Source organism: Amblyraja radiata, chromosome 8, assembly GCF_010909765.2.
Source record: "Amblyraja radiata isolate CabotCenter1 chromosome 8, sAmbRad1.1.pri, whole genome shotgun sequence".
Taxonomy (NCBI): Eukaryota; Metazoa; Chordata; class Chondrichthyes; order Rajiformes; family Rajidae; genus Amblyraja; species Amblyraja radiata.
The window spans coordinates 62,401,856-62,421,797 of NC_045963.1; the positions used below are offsets into that span (position 1 = coordinate 62,401,856).

Sequence of the window (19,942 nt, forward strand, 5' to 3'; positions counted from 1 at the left end):
TTTAGAAATACAGAGGAGGGATATTAATAACGTTGGGGGCTCCAGGGTCCTGAATTATCCTTATTTCCTCTTTTGAACAAGCTATATTAATTGCTCTCCAATCCTCCATGACCTGATCTGTTAATAGTGAGGATGCAAAGATCTTCATCTGGGCCCCAGTATTCTCCCATTTTGTCTCTTTTAATAATCTGCGATAGATCCAATCATACTCTGAGGACATGTCCACCTTAATGCTCTTCAACACACCTAGCCCCATGCCCTTCTTGATCTCATACTGCCTCAGCCCACAAGATCCCTTTCCCAGCTCGTATGTCCTTCTCTTGGTGAATCCTGATGCAAAGTACTCATTTCCTACCTTTCCCATGTCCTGTGTAGATCAATAGTAAGATTAAATGAGAACTTACCAGTTTGAAGTTTGATCTTTATTTTATGAGGAGTTACGATGAGGGATTACGTGAAGAAGACCCCGGTCGTTCGCATGCGCGTCAATCTTCAAAGCAGCGGTGTGAAATCACAGATGATAGCAAATGAAGTAACATAGTAAGACCAGAGAAGATTAGAACTACCAGATGGCCTTCATGAGGGTTGGGAGCGGAGGGCACGTAATCCCTCATCGTAACTCCTCATAAAATAAAGATCAAACTTCAAACTGGTAAGTTCTCGTTTAATCTTACTATTTTACTTCGGAGTCACGTGAGTGACTACGTGAAGATTTCAAAGCTCTGTGATTTCATGCCGTGAGAAACGAGTCTACACAACCACAATTGCTTCATTGACAAATGAGGGAAACATTCATAATGCATTGAGTCATGAGAAATCATAGATTTAAAAACATGCTGATGCTGTTAAATGAAGTAATCATAATAGTCACACCTCTTATCCGGATGGAAACTATAAATAGAACGTAAAATATAGTTGACAAATACCCCTGGTTCTGTACTCTTAAAATATAGTTGACAAATACCCCTGGTCTGGCAATGGGTTATTATAAAATGTTTGGAAATTCGTTTGTTTGACCATGCTGCAGCCGTTAGGATGTGGTCCAGTGGAACATAAATAACCCTTGCTGCTAATGTTGTAGCAGCCCTGGTGGAGTGAGATCTGGAATCAGTATCTACTCCTGCATAATCAAACTTTGTTTATCACCTGGAAATGGTCTGAACAGATACGTTCTTATAAAGTTTTTTCTAACTAACAAGCATAGCTAGTTCAGAGCTTTGAAGGCTCTTGGTGACCTTGATGTATTGTTGTATATGTGTGCCCTCACATAACCAAAGGTCCCTGGGTATGCCTTGAACTATTTTGAGACCTGACACCCCTGCTGCTCTGCTTAAGTAAATTATAAACATAAAATACTATACATATTATTTACAGATGTAATCATCCTGTCCCGTCGCAATTATGTAGCGACTGACCTGTTGCGCTAAACCAGCGCCAGGAGGATAACTTACCTAAACTAACCCTGGTGAAATAGTGTTAACACAATGTCAATATCCCATACTGTATTGTACTTGTCCTGGGAGAACTTGGGTTAAAGATATTGTAGATGGTTTATGCATGCAACCTATAATGTAGCTACCTCATCACCATTAACCACGCCCCATCATATTAGTATAACTGTGGTATCCTCCCTTTGTTCCTCCCACTAGGTCCCGGTACGCCTGAAGGCTGGATGCATTCAGTGCTGGGACGTGTGTGCCATGTGCTATAATAAACTCCTAGTAAAGGTTACAGTGTGTCAGCTATCACTCCTTTACATGGTGTCAGAAAGTTAAACTCGCGCCTCCCGTTTACCGGTTTTCTTTTATTTGTCCCCTGAGTGCCCTGTGTTGGGCTTCCCTTGATGTGGCATCCTCATGCCAAAAGCCATCTCCCCTTGTCTTTGACGCTGATATTGCGGAGTGATGGTCGACTTTTGTGATGGACTACACTCACTTCGTCAATATTGCGCACCGGCATGACCCAGCCGCGGTCAAAGCATCACTCCTGCTCAACCTGGCCGGTCCCGACGCAATGAAGAGAGCTCAGGCTTTCGTCTATGATCCAGCAGTACTGGATGACAACGGCCAGCCTGTCGAGCCAGCTGAATCTGCCGATGACCCGGTATGTCTTTTGCGCAAGTTTGCGGAGATTTGCGACCTGCCCTGGTCTATGGAAGGGATGTGGCTGAACATGACCGCCACCTCCGACAGATTCTGGACCGCGCACGGCAGATCAATCTAAAGCTGAACCAGTCAAAATGCAGGTTCCGGGTGCCTGAGGTCCCATATGTTGGCCACATTTTCACGGCCCACGGGTTAAAGCCCGACCCGCAAAAGACCAGCGCCATCTCAGAGCTGCCTGCCCCGACAGATGTTACCAGTCTACAGCGCTTCCTGGGTATGGTCAACTACCTGGGCAAGTTTATCCCTGACCTCAGCGAGTTGAGCGCACCCCTGAGACAACTTACTAAAAAGGACATTGCTTGGTCATGGTTTCCACACCACCAGCAGGCGTTCGATCTGCTAAAGACGAAGCTGATCAGCACACCTATTCTGAAGTTCTTTGATCTACTGCGTCCGGTCGTGGTTACGTGCGACGCTTCTCGTTTTGGACTGGGTGCTGCTTACCTGCAGCCCCATGATGGTGGTTCGCTGCAGCCTATCTCTTATGCCTCCAGGACCATGATGGACACAGAGCAGCGCTATGCGCAGATAGAGAAGGAGCTGCTGGCGGTGGTGTTCGCGTGTTCAAAGTTTATGGACTTCCTCTTTGGCACCAGGTTCACCGTTGAGACGGATCACCAACCCCTGGTGATGATACTGAACAAGCCTATACACAGCGCTCCAGCCAGGCTACAGCGGATGATGCTGCAGCTGCAGCGCTTTGACTTTAAAATCGTATATAAGAGGGGCACCGAAATGCATGTGGCTGACGCGCTGTCCCGGGCCCCCCGGACCTCCTACGACCAGCATCCCTTCGAGCAGTCAGACCTACAGGTACTGAACGTAAACTTCGTCCCTTCTAAGCAACTCCAGTGCCTGGTTGAGCACACCGCTAATGACCCCGACCTGCAACAGCTTGCTGCTGTCATTAAGCACGGGTGGCCTACCAAATGGACTTCATTGCCTGCTAGCGTCCACCCCTATTTTCTGGGTCACGATGAGTTGGTCCTCCGGGACGGTATTATTATCAAGGGACACAAAGTGGTCGTCCCTGCCTCGCTGCATGGTTTGTACTTCAAAGCTGCCCACATGGGGCATCCCGGGGCAGATGCCACCATCTCGCATGCCCAGGAACAATATTACTGGCCGGGCATGGCAAAGTACATCAAGGCCAGGGTGGCCTCCTGTCCGGACTGCAACTCTCTTGCCCCGCATCAGCAGCGACAGCCGCTTCTACAACAGCCTGCCCCTGACATGCCCTGGTCTTCACTGGCTGCTGATATTTTCGACTGGCGTGGGAAGAAGTACCTTGTGTTGGTAGACTCTTACTCAAATTGGTTCGAGGTGGACCTTCTCCCTGCCATCACCTCCGAGATGGTAATCAGTAAGCTACGCCGTCACTTTGCCACGTTTGGTCCCCCTGTTCGGTTGCAGACAGACAACAGCCGCCAGTTCACTAGCGCCGAATTTCAAGCTTTCGCTGCGAAGTGGGACTTCAATCATTTCACCAGCAGCCCGGAGTACCCGCAGAGCAATGGACTGGCTGAACGGGCGGTCCACAGTGCAAAGCACTTGCTTGAACAATCCCGTCTCTCCAACGGTGATTTCTATCAGGGTCTCCTGAACCTTCGGAATATTTCCAGAGACAGTACAATGCGATCCCTTGCCCAACGCCTCATGTCCCGAGTTATTCGCCCTCCGATGCCGATCGCCCAGCAGTCCCTGATGCCCAAAGTCCTGCAGCCTGCTGATGTCCAGCAACGAATTGCTCAGAAGCACGAAATCCAGCTCCGCTCGCACGACAAATCTTGCCGCCCTCTATCCCCACTGCTGCCTGGCCAGGTCGTCCGTTTGCAGACGTCTATCGGTTTTTCCCGACTCGCCACCGTGGTCGGGTTCGACAGCTCGCCACGGTCCTACCTGGTGGATTTTGAGGGGACTATATACTGGCGCAGCCGCCAGCACCTGTTGGCGGTCAACGAGCCCAAACCACCTCCTGCGATTCCGTATACCCCTCCATCGCGTGTCGAGCCTTCCTCCACTAACTTACCCTCTGCTCCCTGCATGCCCCGGTCAGTTCATTTGCCTCGGTCTCCTCCCCCTGCTCTTCCAGGGTTCGCTCCTCCGGCCCTGCCGTCCCCTGTCAGGTCTTCTCTCTCTCCGACTTCTGCTCATTCTACCCCTTCTGTTTCACCTGGCTCACCTGTGCCTCTCGGTTCCCCTTCCCACCTTCTCTCTCCCTCCTGTTTCTGTTCCTGTCCCTCCTCCTATTCTTTCGGGTGGGGAGGGTGAGGGTGCTGTGCGCACTCGCTCGGGTCGGATTGTCAAACCTCCGGCTCGATACGGAGAGTTCGCTTAGCTTTGCAGGTACTGTATAACCAACCTGCCATTGCCGTAACTTGTTTAATTTGTAAGGGGAAGGATGTAGATGGTTTATGCATGCAACCTATAATGTAGCTACCTCATCACCACTAACCACGACCCATCATATTAGTATAACTGTGGTATCCTCCCTTTGTTCCTCCCACTAGGTCCCGGTACGCCTGAAGGCTGGATGCAGTCAGTGCTGGGACGTGTGTGCCATGTGCTATAATAAACTCCTAGTAAAGGTTACAGTGTGTCAGCTATCACTCCTTTACAGATATCCTTTCCAAACTCGATATCCGGGGTGAACCCAACAGAGTGGGTCTCGTTTGCTGCAGCAAATCAGATGGGAAGGCACGTTGGCATAGTTAATAACCCTATAACTCAATTATTGTCAAAAGACCACTTAAAATGAACTCCAAGACGTCAGTAATCTGTACCATTTTAAATGAAACATGAGCATTAAACAAACGCTTCCCATCTCCTGAAGAAGAAATGTACTGCTTTTTTGGTGCTATCCCAGCACTCTGAACACATACAAGGATAGGTGTGACAACCCAAGTCGTAAGACAGTCTATTGAGAATCTGCAGAACATAAATTGATTTTATCATGCAACGCCTGATTTCCCGAGCCACAGGCTGAACCAGCAAAGTTGCGTTTAGAATAACCATATAAGGTTGTATTATTATTCCCGACAAATCGGGAATCAAAGCTGCATAGGACAATCACACAGTAGGAAACCTAAAGCGGGCTCTTGATGACTTTATTTGAAGATCCGACTGATGAAGCAAAATGGAGGAAGATATTCCTCCTCCTTGTGGCGAGAATGTATCTTTCGCCACTGTTATGCCACATATTTTTGCAACCTGCGAATAAGCATGAAAACAACATATGTAACTTGTTCGGTGTTCCATTGAATCAGTGAACGGTTCATATATCGTGATCAAATACGGTGTGATCCAACATCCATTCTGTGTTGTCATTGATCTGTACTTGATGATACTCCAGTGGCAAATGAGATTATTTAACTATTACAGGATTCTTTTACTTGATTGCACTCACGTGACTAACATATGCCACATGTGTATCAACCTGAAGTTGAGCATGCAGATATGCATATTTGCTCAATCACTCTTTAACCCATAAAATGCACATAGGGTCTATAGATAGTTGATACCAATAACTGAAGAATTGGTAACATGCAAATCTCCTCCACCTCCAAACTAGAGATGACATTCGCAATTTCCCACGTTAGGGCCATTAGCATTATTTTGCAATATTGATGAAATATTTACTGACCAAACTACTGGAGCAATGCTGAATACTGTTTGTCCATCATTGTGACTGTGGTAGCTTCAGCTGGTAATAGCAAAGGTGTGTTAACAATGACCTACATGGCACTTTAGAATTTGCCATTTAGCATGATGTCAGTTCTCCCACTTGCACAGCTGAATCACATCTATTATATTGGCAATTAGTCTTAATGAATAGAAGGCTGCTTTATAACAAAAAGGTTGTTACAGGTTTCTATTGACCAATCTGTTGCCCAAGGTGGAGTCATAGGCCAATTGATAGCTAAAGGTAAATTCCAATGACCAACAAGTCTATTTGATAACAACTTAATTTTAACTGGATACAGGAGTCCAATTTCTCAAATATAGTTTGAGACTGAAACAGTGGATTTTAGCAAAATACAGCGTTAAAATATCATCCAGACAATACATAACAAGTGTTTTTGAACTCTGGGTAGTCGTCTTTGAATGCTTTATTGTCATCATACTGTTATATTGCCTCATCATAGCAATGCCTTCAGCAAATATATCCGATGATCACTGTAAATGGGAACACCCTATGAAATCAGTTGTTAATCAGCCATCTTTCATAATGAACAGGCCACGCCTGCCATTATTTCATGTCTGCCTGAACGACAACTCTGGCCCGATTTCCGAGCCTGTCTTACAAGACAATCCTGGCCATAATACTGACCCTGTCAACAATTCTGACCCTGCCTAGAAAGACAATTCTGCCCATATTTCCGAGCCTGTCTCGAAGGCAATCTTGGCCAAAATACTGAGCCTGCCTTAACACAATTCTGGTCCAATTCCAACCTGCTTGGAATGCTAGTATTGTCCAGTTTTACATGGTTAGATGACAATGTTTTAATCATTTGCATATTGTACAACCAAGTGTAAATCTTACCAACTTGTAAGTGGTCCCTTAGTTGTAGAGTAGTACTGTTAGATTGCATGGAACCTCTGGCCAGCTTTCATGCTGCCATCAGCTTCAGTGAACCTCTTACTGCTGATGAAGACGTGGGGTGCGTTGTCGCTGAAACTATGAAGCCTTGCTCGTCATTGGCCTTGATTGGTCCAACAGCTTGTGCTTCGTCCTCTAGGTTTTGCCTGTTGAATAGGTCTTACCTGAATAGAAGCTTCGGCGGCTGGCTCTAATGTCCCCCTGATAGCGGTGTTCACTGCATTGTGTTGGGATGGCAAACCTTGCTGCCAGGATGGTACCTCTGACATGTGCCCTTCATCCCTTGGGGTATGCTCCACGGCTATACCCTCAGACTGCGTCAGATTCACACTGACCCGGCATGCTCTCCTCCTCCATGAGGGAGACATTAAGCAGCCCTGCTACAAGGCGCTGCTGGCGGGGCTTCTTCAATAGGCTGACGCTGCCATGGACTCAGCATCAGACTAATACTGACCCGGCGGCTTCCATGCCTTGGGGTATGCTGCTCTGCAATACCTCCAACTTCAGGGTCAGAACAAAACTGCCCCGGTAAGCTCACCTCCTCCATGAGGGAGACATTATGCAGCCCTTCTACTGGTGCTGCTGCCATACATTAAGCAGCCCTACTACAAGGTGCTGCTGTCGCGGCTCTCCCATATGCTGGCGTTGCCATAGACTTGGCATCAACATTAAACAGCCCTGTTACAAGGTGCTGCTGGTGCGGCATCTCCCATAGGCCGGCACTGCTATAGACTCGGCATCCCCATTAAGCAGCCCTGTCCAAGGCGCTGCTGGCGCGGGCTCAAACATAGGCCCGCGCTGACACAAATCCTGCTGTTGGAGTGTATCTAGATGGAGTCTCCTCTCCATTAGGAGCTCCATCCTGGCCAAGCTCCAAATTTTTACACATTACCAGAGGGGAACCCTCCCGGCACCAGGGCTGACCATTTTGGTCAATTTACCCCATATCCTGGGGAACACTGCGGTCTGGGCGCTGCATTGCTGCTGGATTTCCCCTCCCTGGGAACCCCAGCGTCGGTATGCATTACCGGAGGGAAACCTCCCGGCACCTGGGCTGACCGTTCTGGTTGGTTTAACCCCATATTCTGGGGGCCCCTGCGGTCTGGGAGCCGCATTGCTGCTGGATTTCCCCTCCCCGGGAATCCCAGCATCTGGAAGTCACTGACCGTCTTGTCAGTGACTGGGATCGCGAACCCGACATTTGCCAGCTACCCGCTTCCGTGGTCGGACCCGGGTTTTCCCACAGCCCATAGCTGGATCCCTCGTCGGCCTTCGCGAAGCATCTGGCAGGAAAACGCTGTAAAAGAGATTTCTGCAAGAAATCAAAAACAGGTAAGAAATACAAACTTACCTGAAGATTAAACTTACCGCTGGCGGGAGCGACGTTCCTGCCAGTCCGGTGCTTCGCCATGCGAGCGCCGTAATGACACGCATGCGAATGACCGGGGTCTTCTTCACGTAGTCACTCACGTGACTCCGAAGTAAAACTTACTTTAGTTTAGAGATCTTGCATAGAAACCAGCCCTTCAGCCCACTGAGTCCATGCTGTCCATTAATCACTGGATCACACTAGTTCTATGTTATCCAACTTTCTCATTCAATCCCTAGATATGAGGGACAGAGACAACATTCCCTACAAACATACACGTCTTTGGGATGTGGGAGGAAACCACAGCACTTATAGGAAACAACCAGTTCATGAGAACGTATAAATTTCAAACAAACAGCACCCAAGGTCAGGATCGCTCAGGGGTCTCTGGCGCTGTGAGGCAGCAGCTCTACAAACTGCACCACAGTTCACCACAATTAATTTCCTGTCCTCTTTTATCTGATAGCAAGCAGGAGAGTCTGGATCAATGGCATGGTCTCCCTGCTCCTTCAAGATGAATGAAATTCCTAGAAAGGTGGCTGAGGAATGACATCATCAGTGTCATTCATATTGTCTCTCCGCTGACTGGATAGCATACAACAAAGGCTTTTCACTGTGCCTCGGTGCAGGGGCGGAAAACCCAGGTGTCCCCCCCCATTATTTGAGAGGTGGGGGACGTCACCCCCCAAGTTTTTGTGATCCAGATTTTAAAACCCAGTGAAATCTCCGCTTTCCGCGAGACAGTGGGGGTGGGACATGATCGAGGGCGCCGATTGGACGAGAGAGACGTTGGTCAGCAGGCAATGGGGACATGATGATTCAGCGCGATGATTGGAGGAGGGAGGAGTGGGTGGGACTGAGGATAGAGTGCGGTGATTGGAGAAGGGAGACGTGGCACAGACCTGCGCCTCATCCGCAGCCAGGATCCATCCCGGCCGGCTCTCCAGCACGGTGCCCCCAGGCCCACAGCCAACACAGAAAAGCAGCACTAAACCCAGCTCAATTCTGCCTGTCCCGCCAGGTGAACCTACAGCCCTTCCTGGACTTGCGGGAAATATGGCCAGCGCGGAGAAGCAGCACTGGTGTCCCGTCAGTCCAGACAGGGCTGTAGTTAACCCGGAGAGACAGGCAGAGTTGAGCTGCATTTAGCACTGGATTGAGCATCCGAAGCTTCGCACGCGCGTGTGTGTGTGTGTGTGTGTGTGTGTGTGTGTGTGTGTGTGTGTGTGTGTGTGTGTGTGTGTGTGTGTGTGTGTGTGTGTGTGCGTGCGCGCATGCATGCGTGGCCGCCTGTCCCCCTGTCCCCTCCATGTTTTGATAGCGAGTTCCGCTCTTGCCTCGGTGCACGTGACGATAAACTAAAGTAAACAAAAGTGGAAATGAGCTCAATGATCCATAAAGACAAAGGCCTCCCTCCAGCACCAGCTCCGTTGCTATATATTTAACTGCACGATCTTCCTATTTCTTGCCTGACTAGCATTTGGCATTGGATAGTAATCCTGAGATTACATTCCAGGAAGTCCGGCTTTTTAGCTTGCGCCTCAAATTCTCTTTGCAGGACTTCATCTCCAATCCTACGCATGTCAATATGGATCCAAACATCCGGCTGCTCACACTCCCCTGTCAATGTGGGTGGAGAAATGGCAGATGGAGTAAGTATGAAGCGAGCAAGCATGAAGTGTTGCACTTTGGGAGGTTAAATGTTAAGTGGAAACTATACAGTTTATGACAGGGCCCTTAACACATTTGATGCACAGAGGGATCTTGGGGTGCAAGTCTAAATCTACCTGAAAGTTGCAACTTAAGTAGATATAATGAGAAAGAAAACAAATGTTATGCTTGCTGTCATCAGTCAGGGCATTGAATACAAGAGGCAGGAAATCACATTGCAGCTTTATAAAAGGTTCGCTGAGTCGTATTTGGATGTCTCCTTGCACAACACAAACTCCTTTCATTTCTTCTGTAGTGACTGTGGATAGCAAGATCTTCACACTATTATTAATCCTGTCTATTCTCGTCTGCACACATTTTTCATAAAACTCCTTGTTCATCTTAACAAGATCCTCTCTGGCTTTTGATGCTTCATCACAGTCCGATCCAAACATCTCATGTTCCCATTCCCATTCTGTCCCAGTTTGGGTCCCCTTCCAATCAACCTCCTCCATTAAGAGAGCGGTGAGTGACTGGAACACATTGCTGGGGGTATTGGTAGAGGCAGATATGATAGTGGCTTTTAGCTCGGAAAAATGCTGAAAAGCAGGACCTCCAGGGTTGTTATCTCCGGTTTGCTTCCAGTTCCTCGTGCTGGTGAGAGCAGGAACAGGGAGATACGGGACCTGAATGTGTGGCTGAGGAACTGGTGCACGGGGCAGGGATTTAGATTCTTAGATCACTGGGATCTGTTTTGGGGTAAGGGGGAACTGTACAAAAGGGACGGATTGCATCTTAACAGGTGTGGGACCAGCATTCTGGCAGGCAGGTTTGCCACTGCTACACGGGTGGTTTTAAACTGAATAAGGGGGGTGGGGTGTCGAATGGGATAGTGGAGGATGGAGTTAAAGGGAAAGGGTTTCTTAAATGTGTGAGCGTAGAGACAGAGGGGTGTAAAATGAGGGTAGAAGCAATAGGTAGCAAGGTGAAAAGTAAAAGTGGCAGGCCGGCAAATCCAGGGCAAAAATCAAAAAGGGCCACTTTTCAGCATAATAGTATAAGGGGTAAGAGTGTTGTAAAAACAAGCTTGAAGGCTTTGTGTCTCAATGCAAGGAGCATTCGTAATAAGGTGGATGAGCTGAATGTGCAGATAGCTATTAACGACTATGATATAGTTGGGATCACGGAGACATGGCTCCAGGGTGACCAAGGCTGGGAGCTCAACATCCAGGGATATTCAATATTCAGGAGGGATAGACAGAAAGGGAAAGGAGGTGGGGTAGCGTTGCTGGTTAGAGAGCAGATTAACGCAATAGAAAGGAAGGACATTAGCTTTGAGGATGTGGAATCGATATGGGTAGAGCTGCGAAACACTAAGGGGCAGAAATCGCTAGTGGGAGTTGTGTACAGGCCACCTAACAGTAGTAGTGGAGTTGGGGATGGCATCAAACAGGAAATTAGAAATGCGTGCAACAAAGGTAAAACAGTTATAATGGGTGACTTCAATCTACATATAGATTGGGTGAATCAAATTGGCAAGGGTGCTGAGGAAGAGGATTTCTTGGAATGTATGCGGGATAGTTTTCTAAACCAACATGTAGAGGAACCAACGAGAGAGCAGGCTATTCTAGACTGGGTATTGAGTAATGAGGAAGGGTTAGTTAGCAGTCTTGTTGTGCGTGGCCCCTTGGACAAGAGTGACCATAATATGGTTGAGTTCTTCATTAGGATGGAGAGTGACATCGTTAATTCAGAAACAAGGGTCCTGAACTTAAAGAAAGGTAACTTTGAGGGTATGAGACGTGAATTGGCCAAGATAGACTGGCGATTGATTCTTAATGGGTTGACGGTGGATATGCAATGGAAGGCATTTAAAGACTACATGGATGAACTACAACAATTGTTCATCCCAGTTTGGCAAAAAAATATATCCGGGAAGGTAGTGCATCCGTGGATAACAAGGGAAATCAGGGATCGTATCAAAACAAAAGATGAAGCGTACAAATTAGCCAGAAAAGGCAGCCTACCAGAGGACTGGGAGAAATTCCGAAACCAGCAGAGGAGGACAAAGGGCTTAATTAGGAAAGGGAAAATAGATTATGAAAGAAAACTGGCAGGGAACATAAAAACTGACTGCAAAAGCTTTTATAGATATGTGAAGAGAAAAAGATTAGTTAAAACAAATGTAGGTCCCTTGCAGTCAGAAACGAGTGAATTGATCATGGGGAACAATGACATGGCACACCAATTGAATAACTACTTTGGTTCTGTCTTCACTAAGGAAGACATAAATAATCTGCCGGAAATAGCAGGGGACCGGGGGTCAAATGAGATGGAGGAACTGAGTGAAATCCAGGTTAGACGGGAAGTGGTGTTAGGTAAATTGAATGGATTAAAAGCCGATAAATCCCCAGGGCCAGATAGGCTGCATCCTAGAGTACTTAAGGAAGTAGCCCCAGAAATAGTGGATGCATTAGTGATAATTTTTCAAAACTCTTTAGATTCTGGAGTAGTTCCTGAGGATTGGAGGGTAGCTAATGTAACACCACTTTTTAAAAAGGGAGGGAGAGAGAAAATGGGGAATTACAGACCAGTTAGTCTAACGTCGGTTGTGGGGAAACTGCTAGAATCAGTTATTAAAGATGGGATAGCAGCACATTTGGAAAGTTGTGAAATCATTGGACAAAGTCAGCATGGATTTATGAAGGGTAAATCATGTTTGACGAATCTTATAGAATTTTTCGATGATGTAACTAGTAGAGTGGATAAGGGAGAACCAGTGGATGTGTTATATCTGGACTTCCAGAAGGCTTTCGACAAGGTCCCACATAAGAGATTAGTATACAAACTTAAAGCACACGGTATTGGGGGTTCAGTATTGATGTGGATAGAGAACTGGCTGGCAGACAGGAAGCAAAGAGTAGGAGTAAACGGGTCCTTTTCACAATGGCAGGCAGTGACTAGTGGGGTACCACAAGGCTCAGTTCTGGGACCCCAGCTATTTACGATATATATTAATGATTTGGACGAGAGAATTGAATGCAACATCTCCAAGTTTGCGGATGACACAAAGCTGGGGGGCAGTGTTAGCTGTGAGGAGGATGCTAGGAGGCTGCAAGGTGACTTGGATAGGCTGGGTGAGTGGGCAAATGCATGGCAGGTGCAGTATAATGTTGATAAATGTGAGGTTATCCACTTTGGTGGCAAAAACAGGAAAGTAGATTATTATCTGAATGGTGGCCGATTAGGAAAGGGGGAGATGCAACGAGACCTGGGTGTCATGGTACACCAGTCATTAAAAGTAGGCATGCAGGTGCAGCAGGCAGTGAAGAAGGCGAATGGTATGTCAGCATTCATAGCAAAAGGATTTGAGTATAGGAGCAGGGAGGTTCTACTGCAGTTGTACAGGGTCTTGGTGAGACCACACCTGGAGTATTGCGTACAGTTTTGGTCTCCTAATCTGAGGAAAGACATTCTTGCCTTAGAGGGAGTACAGAGAAGGTTCACCAGACTGATTCCTGGGATGTCAGGACTTTCAATGAAGAAAGACTGGATAGACTCGGTTTGTACTCGCTAGAATTTAGAAGATTGAGGGGGGATCTTATAGAAACTTACAAAATTCTTAAGGGGTTGGACAGGCTAGATGCAGGAAGATTGTTCCCGATGTTGGGGAAGTCCAGAACAAGGGGTCACAGTTTAAGGATAAAGGGGAAATCTTTTAGGACCGAGATGAGGGAAACTTTTTTCACACAGAGAGTGGTGAATCTGTGGAATTCTCTCCCGCAGAAGGTAGTTGAGGCCAGTTCATTGGCTATATTTAAGAGGGAGTTAGATGTGGCCCTTGTGGCTAAAGGGATCAGGGGGTATGGAGAGAAGGCAGGTACAGGATACTGAGTTGGATGATCAGCCATGATCATATTGAATTGCGGTGCAGGTTCGAAGGGCCGAATGGCCTACTCCTGCACCTATTTTCTATGTTTCTATGTTAAGTGACTTTTGGACAGGCACATGTATATGCATGGAATAGAGGGATATGGATTATGAGCAGGCAGATAAGTGTTCGTCTTGGCATCATGTTCGGCACAGACATTGTGGACCTAAGCATTTAGTGCTGTGCTGTACTACTCTATATGCTATGTTCTATGTGGGTGCCCTTGGTTTTGAGTGTACAAGTGCACATTGAACAGTTTCCAATTTGGCCTGACGAGTACCTGCTCTCCTGCAGAATTTTGTTTGAGGTGGATTCAATATTATGGCAAGAAAGACAATTACAGTTGAAAGTCTTCCAAGTTTTGCTTCAAATAGATGTCAACTCCATTGCTCTCTGCTGAACTCACACCCATTCTGAACAGTCAGAAAGTTGAGCATCAGGTGTTTAGTCCATACTGTAGATGGCTTTTATAGTGCTGCTACTGAGGAACCAACTGTATGTCTGACAACTAGTTGCTGAGTCTCCTACCCTCTTTCCATCCACCATCAGTTTGGTCCCAGATTACCTGATGTTAATTTGCCTTTAGGTCTTTGTAATCCTTCAAATTCACAAGAAGGACACGTGAACCAAGGTCTGTGTCCTCACTCAGCCCAACATCCCCAACTGTGTCTTACCCATAGGATTTTCTTCAATTATTTCCTGGCCACTAACAAACAATGCACTGTCCTGTAGTTACCTGGCTTATCCCTGCTGCCCTTCTTATATAAAGGAAGAAAAATAGCACTCCTCCAGTCTTCTGGCATCTCCCCTGTGGCAAATGGAGATGTAAAAATCAAGGTCAGAGTCCAGGAATCTCTTCCCTTGCTTCCCATAGGAACCTGAAGTAGGTCTCATTGAGATCTGAGACATCCAGGGCCTCCAATAGTCATTTCATGTGAGAAAGAGTTTCACGTGCACCTCTTCTAACCTCATCTACTGCATCCAGTGTTCCCGATGTGGCCTGTACATTGGCGAGACCAAGTGTAGACTTGGAGAGTATGAATTGGTGATGTTTCAGCTTGGGGAAGAGTGACCCAAGGAGTTGCGGAGGGAGAGGTCTCTGCGGAAAACGGAAAAGAGTATGAATTGGAAGATGGGACCAGCGGTGGGATAATGTTGAAGGTGGTGGAAATGTTGTATAATAATGTGTTGGATGCAGTTGGATGTGTTGGGGTGAAAGATGAGATCCATGGAAACTCTATCCTTGTTCTGTCTGGGTGAGGGCGAGCAAGAGCAGAACTACAGGGCACAGAGGAGACATGGATAAATGATCCATCTATGACAGGAGGGGAGAAACCATGTTTAATAAATAAAGACCCTGGATGTCCTAGAATGGAAAGACACATCTTGGGATAAGATGCAGTGGAGACAAAGACATTAAGAGTAAGTGATAGTGACATTGCAAGAGTCAAGGTGTGATGAGATGCTGTCCAGATAACTGTGGGAGTCAGTGGGTTTTAAATAGACACGAGTCAATAGTCTGTCCCCCACGATGGAGACAGAGTTCAAACAAGGGGAGAGAGATCTCACATATATCCAGGTAAATTTTAGAGCAGAGTGGACAGGTGCAGAATGTAAAAATCCAATGCTACAAGGTAAAGCTTTAATGTGAGATGGGCAAAGTTTGAAAGGGATGTGCGGGGCAGCTTGTTTCACACAATGTGTGACGAGTTCCTGGAACATGCTGCCGGGCGGGGATAATGATTGAGGCAGATACGATAGTAACATTTAAGGGGCTTAGACATATGGAAATACAGGGTCTGGAGGTATATGCATCATGCACAGATATATAAGAGATGGTCTTGATATTATGTTTGGCACAGACATTGTAGGCCTAAATGCCTGTACTGTTCTATGTTCCATGTTAAGAAAGGAGTAATGGAAAGACACAAATGCTGGAGTAATTCAGCCTGTCAGACAGCATCTCTGGAGAACATGGATGAGTGACGTTTCAGGCTGGGACCTTTCTTCAGATGGATTGCAAGCTTGGGGGCAGTGGGTAGGTGTGGGGTGGGGAGAAAGCTGGGAGTGTAGAAACAACACAAAGTATGACAGGTCATAAGTGACCACAGGCAAGGAGGGGGGGGTTATAGGCAAAAGGTTGCACAATGACCAGAGATGCACACACAGAAGTATTATAGAGATGCAAATATTGAAGCTGGAGAATTGACGAGGTGCGAGTTGTGTCGCTAGGGGAAGGAATGGTGGTGGAGGGTGAGGAGAGCGGAGAGATAGTTGCAAAGTCAGCTGGGGCTCAATAGAGGAGGGGAAAACAAAAGGTAGACATTTATAGGGGAGAAAAGAGAGACAAGGGCAGGGGAGGTGGAGGGAGGCTATGACTAGAAGGATACGGGCCTAATGTGGGCGAATGGCTTTAACATTTAAGAGTCACAGTTGGCAAGGATGACATGGGCTGGAAGGGCCATTTCTCTGCTGCACTTTGTTAAGAATATAATTCACACAATTATTCTCTTAAGTAATTGACCTTAAATGTAAAGTTGCACTGGAGACTTCAAAATCTTTGAAAGGACATAGCTTTTATTCTCCGTTGTCCTCAGATTATTATAGCTCTGATAGTAGAAAGAATGTCATTAAGACACATCGGTGATCTTAAAGGAATTATCAATGAATGTGAGAAAATTCAAGGATTTGGTCAAGCATCTTATCAAGCATAAATAGTTTATTGAAAAGTGAATGCGAAATATTGAACATATTGTTGGATATCTTTAGCAAATTACAACACAGCTTAATCTCAGGCAAATGTGATCCTGGGCATGTGTCTCACTTAAAGCAATTAAAAACAATTATATTCTAATAATCAAATAATAAATCAGAAGTGTAAGATATTTTACTGAATCACAGAATAGGTAGAAGCAAAGGAGGAGGCCAACTGGGCGATTGAGTTAATGTTATGTGTCTGTCAAGAAATCTATTCAAACTCATCCTTCCAGTTTACACAGAGCCCTATAATTTATTTACGTGGAGCCTCAATTTATTTAGCTTACATGCCTTCCCAAATCTCCTTGGAATGCTACAATCAATTATATTTCCATCATCTTTAGAAACTGCAAGTTCCGGATTATAACCATTTACTGGACAAAAGTCATTTACTCACACATCACTTGCCATTTGCCCATCAATTAATATCAGTATCGACTGGAGCTGCTAATGAGAACAGGTTCATTCTATTTAATTAATCCTGCCATGTTCGTTCCTTAACTCTCTCCAGAATCTTCAAACCCTTCACAACAACACAGGTGAATATTTCAGTTGTGACTTAACCTTAGAAATGTTCAGTGTCACCTCATCTTTTGGACACAGTGCCCCTGCTTCCGTGGCTTCAGACCCCATTTTGCTCACTACGTTCTGCCACTTTAATAAATTTACGTGAAAATGTTTTGATTCTTAGAGTCAACGTGTCAAACAGCATGGAAACAAGCCCATCGGACAAATTCATCCATGTTAACCAAGTTGCCCATCTGAGCTAGTTCCATTTGGCCATGTTTGGTCCATATCTGTCTAAAGCTTTTCTATCCATGTACCTGTAGAAATATTTTATAATTGTTACTATACCTGCCTCTATGACATCCTCTGACAGCACATTCCATATACCAACAAGCCTCTGTGTAAAAAATTGCCCCTCGGATTCCAATCAAATCTTTCCCTTCTCCCCTTCAACATACATACATACATACTTAATTATGTCCCGCTTTGGATCGAGTCCCAGTAATTTCCCCAGGCAGTTGATTCGATCCATCAGGTGGTGGGTGGAGACCTGTACGTAGGTTTCAGCAATCATGTGGACAAGGCTGGCAATGTTGGTGGCATGAGAGATCTGTGTGTACAGTAGATCCTGTGTCAGCTGGTTCGGTGAATAGCCAGAAATATTTTGACTGTACTCCGTGAATTTGAGAAGTGATGGGTTCAGTGAGCTTTCGATCAGGTTTGACATCATGGTGAAGAAGAGCACCATCTTCCCCCATTGTTCCTTCACACGGCCTAATGCATCCAATCCCTTCAGGAGCATCTCCACAGTTGTATTAAAGTCTATTTCCTGAACATTACAACGCTTCAGAGTCTCCAGGACCTGTTGGAGTTCTTTGTTATTCTCCATTATATTCTCAAAGCTTTTCTCATACATCTCCTGTGAGGCTCGTAGCTGAGCTGCAGACTGGTCCACTTTGATTCTGGCATTGAGACTGGCTGTCTGTACACCACTGAGTCCCTCTGCTGGTTGAGCTGTAGCAATGTGTGGTGGACTGGCAGTTAACCCCATGGATCCTGTCTTTCCCTTGCTAAGAGAGGTGAATGTAATTGATTTCTGCATCACTTGTTTGATCTTCACAGCTAGATCAGCCATTTTGTTTTTGTCAACTTGTTTAGACTTTCCCATTGTTACCAGCTCCTCACATATTCCAATTCCTGCTTTACAGATCATCAATGCTGTGTGCTTCTCTTTGCAGTCCATTCCATCTGTTGCTTTCTGCTGCAAATCATCCAAGCTTTTTTTACAATAGCTTAACATGTCAGCTCCATCTGCACTGTTCAACTTACTCAAGTTAATTTTGTTATCCTCATTCAGGAAAGGACGAATATGCTGAATAACATTTTGTAGAGTCTCTGCTTTATAAATGATATCATTCTCAACTCCTTCAGCAGAATTCGGATAGGTGTTATTATGATCATTCCTTGAACTGGAATTATGACATTTATTACTGCTTTCCCCAGAGAAAGCCTTCAACACGCTTCCACTGATGAATGCACTGAAACCATTCACAAGTGTTTCTGCCATAGCCATGCCCACAGCATCCCAGCCAACAGGTATGGAATCCATGCTGGCTTTGTAATCTTCCTTTGCTTCCTTCATTTGGGCTTCCAGTTTTTGATGATGTTTTTCTATCATGGCTTTTCTTTCTTTAGATGCTTCCTCCTGCATTGCAGCACGTTCCTTTTCAAATTGTATTTCATGTAATTGTTTATCATAATCTCCTTTGGAACTTGTACAGGCCTCCAGTAGTTCATTGATCAGACGGATGACTGCATTAAATTTCTCCTCCACAACCGTGGAAAGCTTCAAGCATTTATCTGTAGTAGATTTGATGCTGTTCAGAGGGATCGGGAGGAAATCTTCAGTGTACTTTGGATTCTTCTGCATGAAGAACTTCACAACATCCTTCATGTCAGTCGGAACTGTCACAGAGAGAAGCCGGATTTGGTCCATGTTCTTGTGAGCTATCTGAAAAGCCTCCCAGCCCTCATTGCTCACTTGCACTAAAGAGGTACGGAATGATTTGGGATATTTCATGAACTTAAATCCTTCCTTGGGCATACCCTTGTCAATTGCAAAGTCTTGTCCTGCGGAAAGGAATATTATTTCACCTAAAATGGCTACAGAGAGTGGGCCAGGCATTAGGAACTGTTCCCAGTTACTGTATGGCTGCAAGAACAAAGCATTGTCTTCCCTGACGTCAGATGCTTTGGTGACGCTCCTCACGGCCGTCTTTATGGGAGCAACAGTTTTACATTCCTCACTGGCCATGGTGGCTGAACTCTTCTCCTGCAAGGGAAATAGTTGCAGTAAACACAAAGGATGTTTGAGTACCCAATATTAAAGAGGTAAACCTCTTGGGTGGCATGGTGGCACAGCGGTAGAGTTACAGCCTTACAGTGTTTGCAGCATCGGAGACCCAGGTTCGATCCTGACTATGGGTGCTGTCTGTATCGAGTTTGTACGTTTTCACCATGACCTGTGTGGGTTTTCTCCGAAGTCTTCGGTTTCCTCCCACACTCCAAAGACGTACAAGTTTGTAGGTAAATTGGCTTGGTAAATGTGAAAATGGTCGCTAGTGTGTGTAGGATAGTGTTAATATGCAGGGATCGCTGGTCGGTGCAGATCTGGTGGGTTTCATGTGACATAGCTCCCCCCAAAATGATAGAGTGATTCACAGACTGCAGTATCTCACATCATCCCAATATCCTGTGGAAGTGTCTTCTTGGTGACTGGGAACTGAACAGCTCATTCTGGAGGATGGACTGTGTGCAGAGGCAAATGACAGATGGGAAACAGTTCACTGTCATTTGAGAATCTTTTAAATATTTAACTTATTTCCAGCATCTTGCTGCATTGTTAACATTTTGACGATGGTTTAAATGAAATGTGATGGAGGGTTAATCCGAGCCTTAGTTCC

General features: G+C 45.9%; 1 protein-coding gene across 1 annotated transcript; it reads right to left on the minus strand.

Moving 5' to 3' along the window:
- Window position 1: 1 nt before the first annotated feature.
- On the minus strand, window positions 2–19,306 carry LOC116976508. Its single transcript, XM_033026400.1, has 5 exons — window positions 17,450–19,306; window positions 10,081–10,330; window positions 7,932–8,077; window positions 6,809–6,911; window positions 2–367 (listed from the first exon to the last, which is right to left on the minus strand). The coding sequence occupies exons 1-5, from the start codon at window positions 19,291–19,293 to the stop codon at window positions 2–4; spliced, it is 2,709 nt and encodes a 902-aa protein (XP_032882291.1). The 5' UTR covers window positions 19,294–19,306.
- Between the last annotated feature and the right edge of the window lie 636 nt (window positions 19,307–19,942).

Bases quoted from the DNA above. Each gene is read 5' to 3' on its own strand.
- LOC116976508 (XM_033026400.1), bottom strand. From the start codon at position 19,293: ATGGCCAGTGAGGAATGTAAAACTGTTGCTCCCATAAAGACGGCCGTG. The intron at 8,078-10,080 runs GTTTGTGTTGTG...GATTTCTTGCAG, and splicing joins CTACAGAAGAAATGAAAGGA to AAATCTCTTTTACAGCGTTT. The intron at 368-6,808 runs GTAAGAGGTTCA...TGATCTACACAG, and splicing joins ACCCCACGTCTTCATCAGCA to GACATGGGAAAGGTAGGAAA.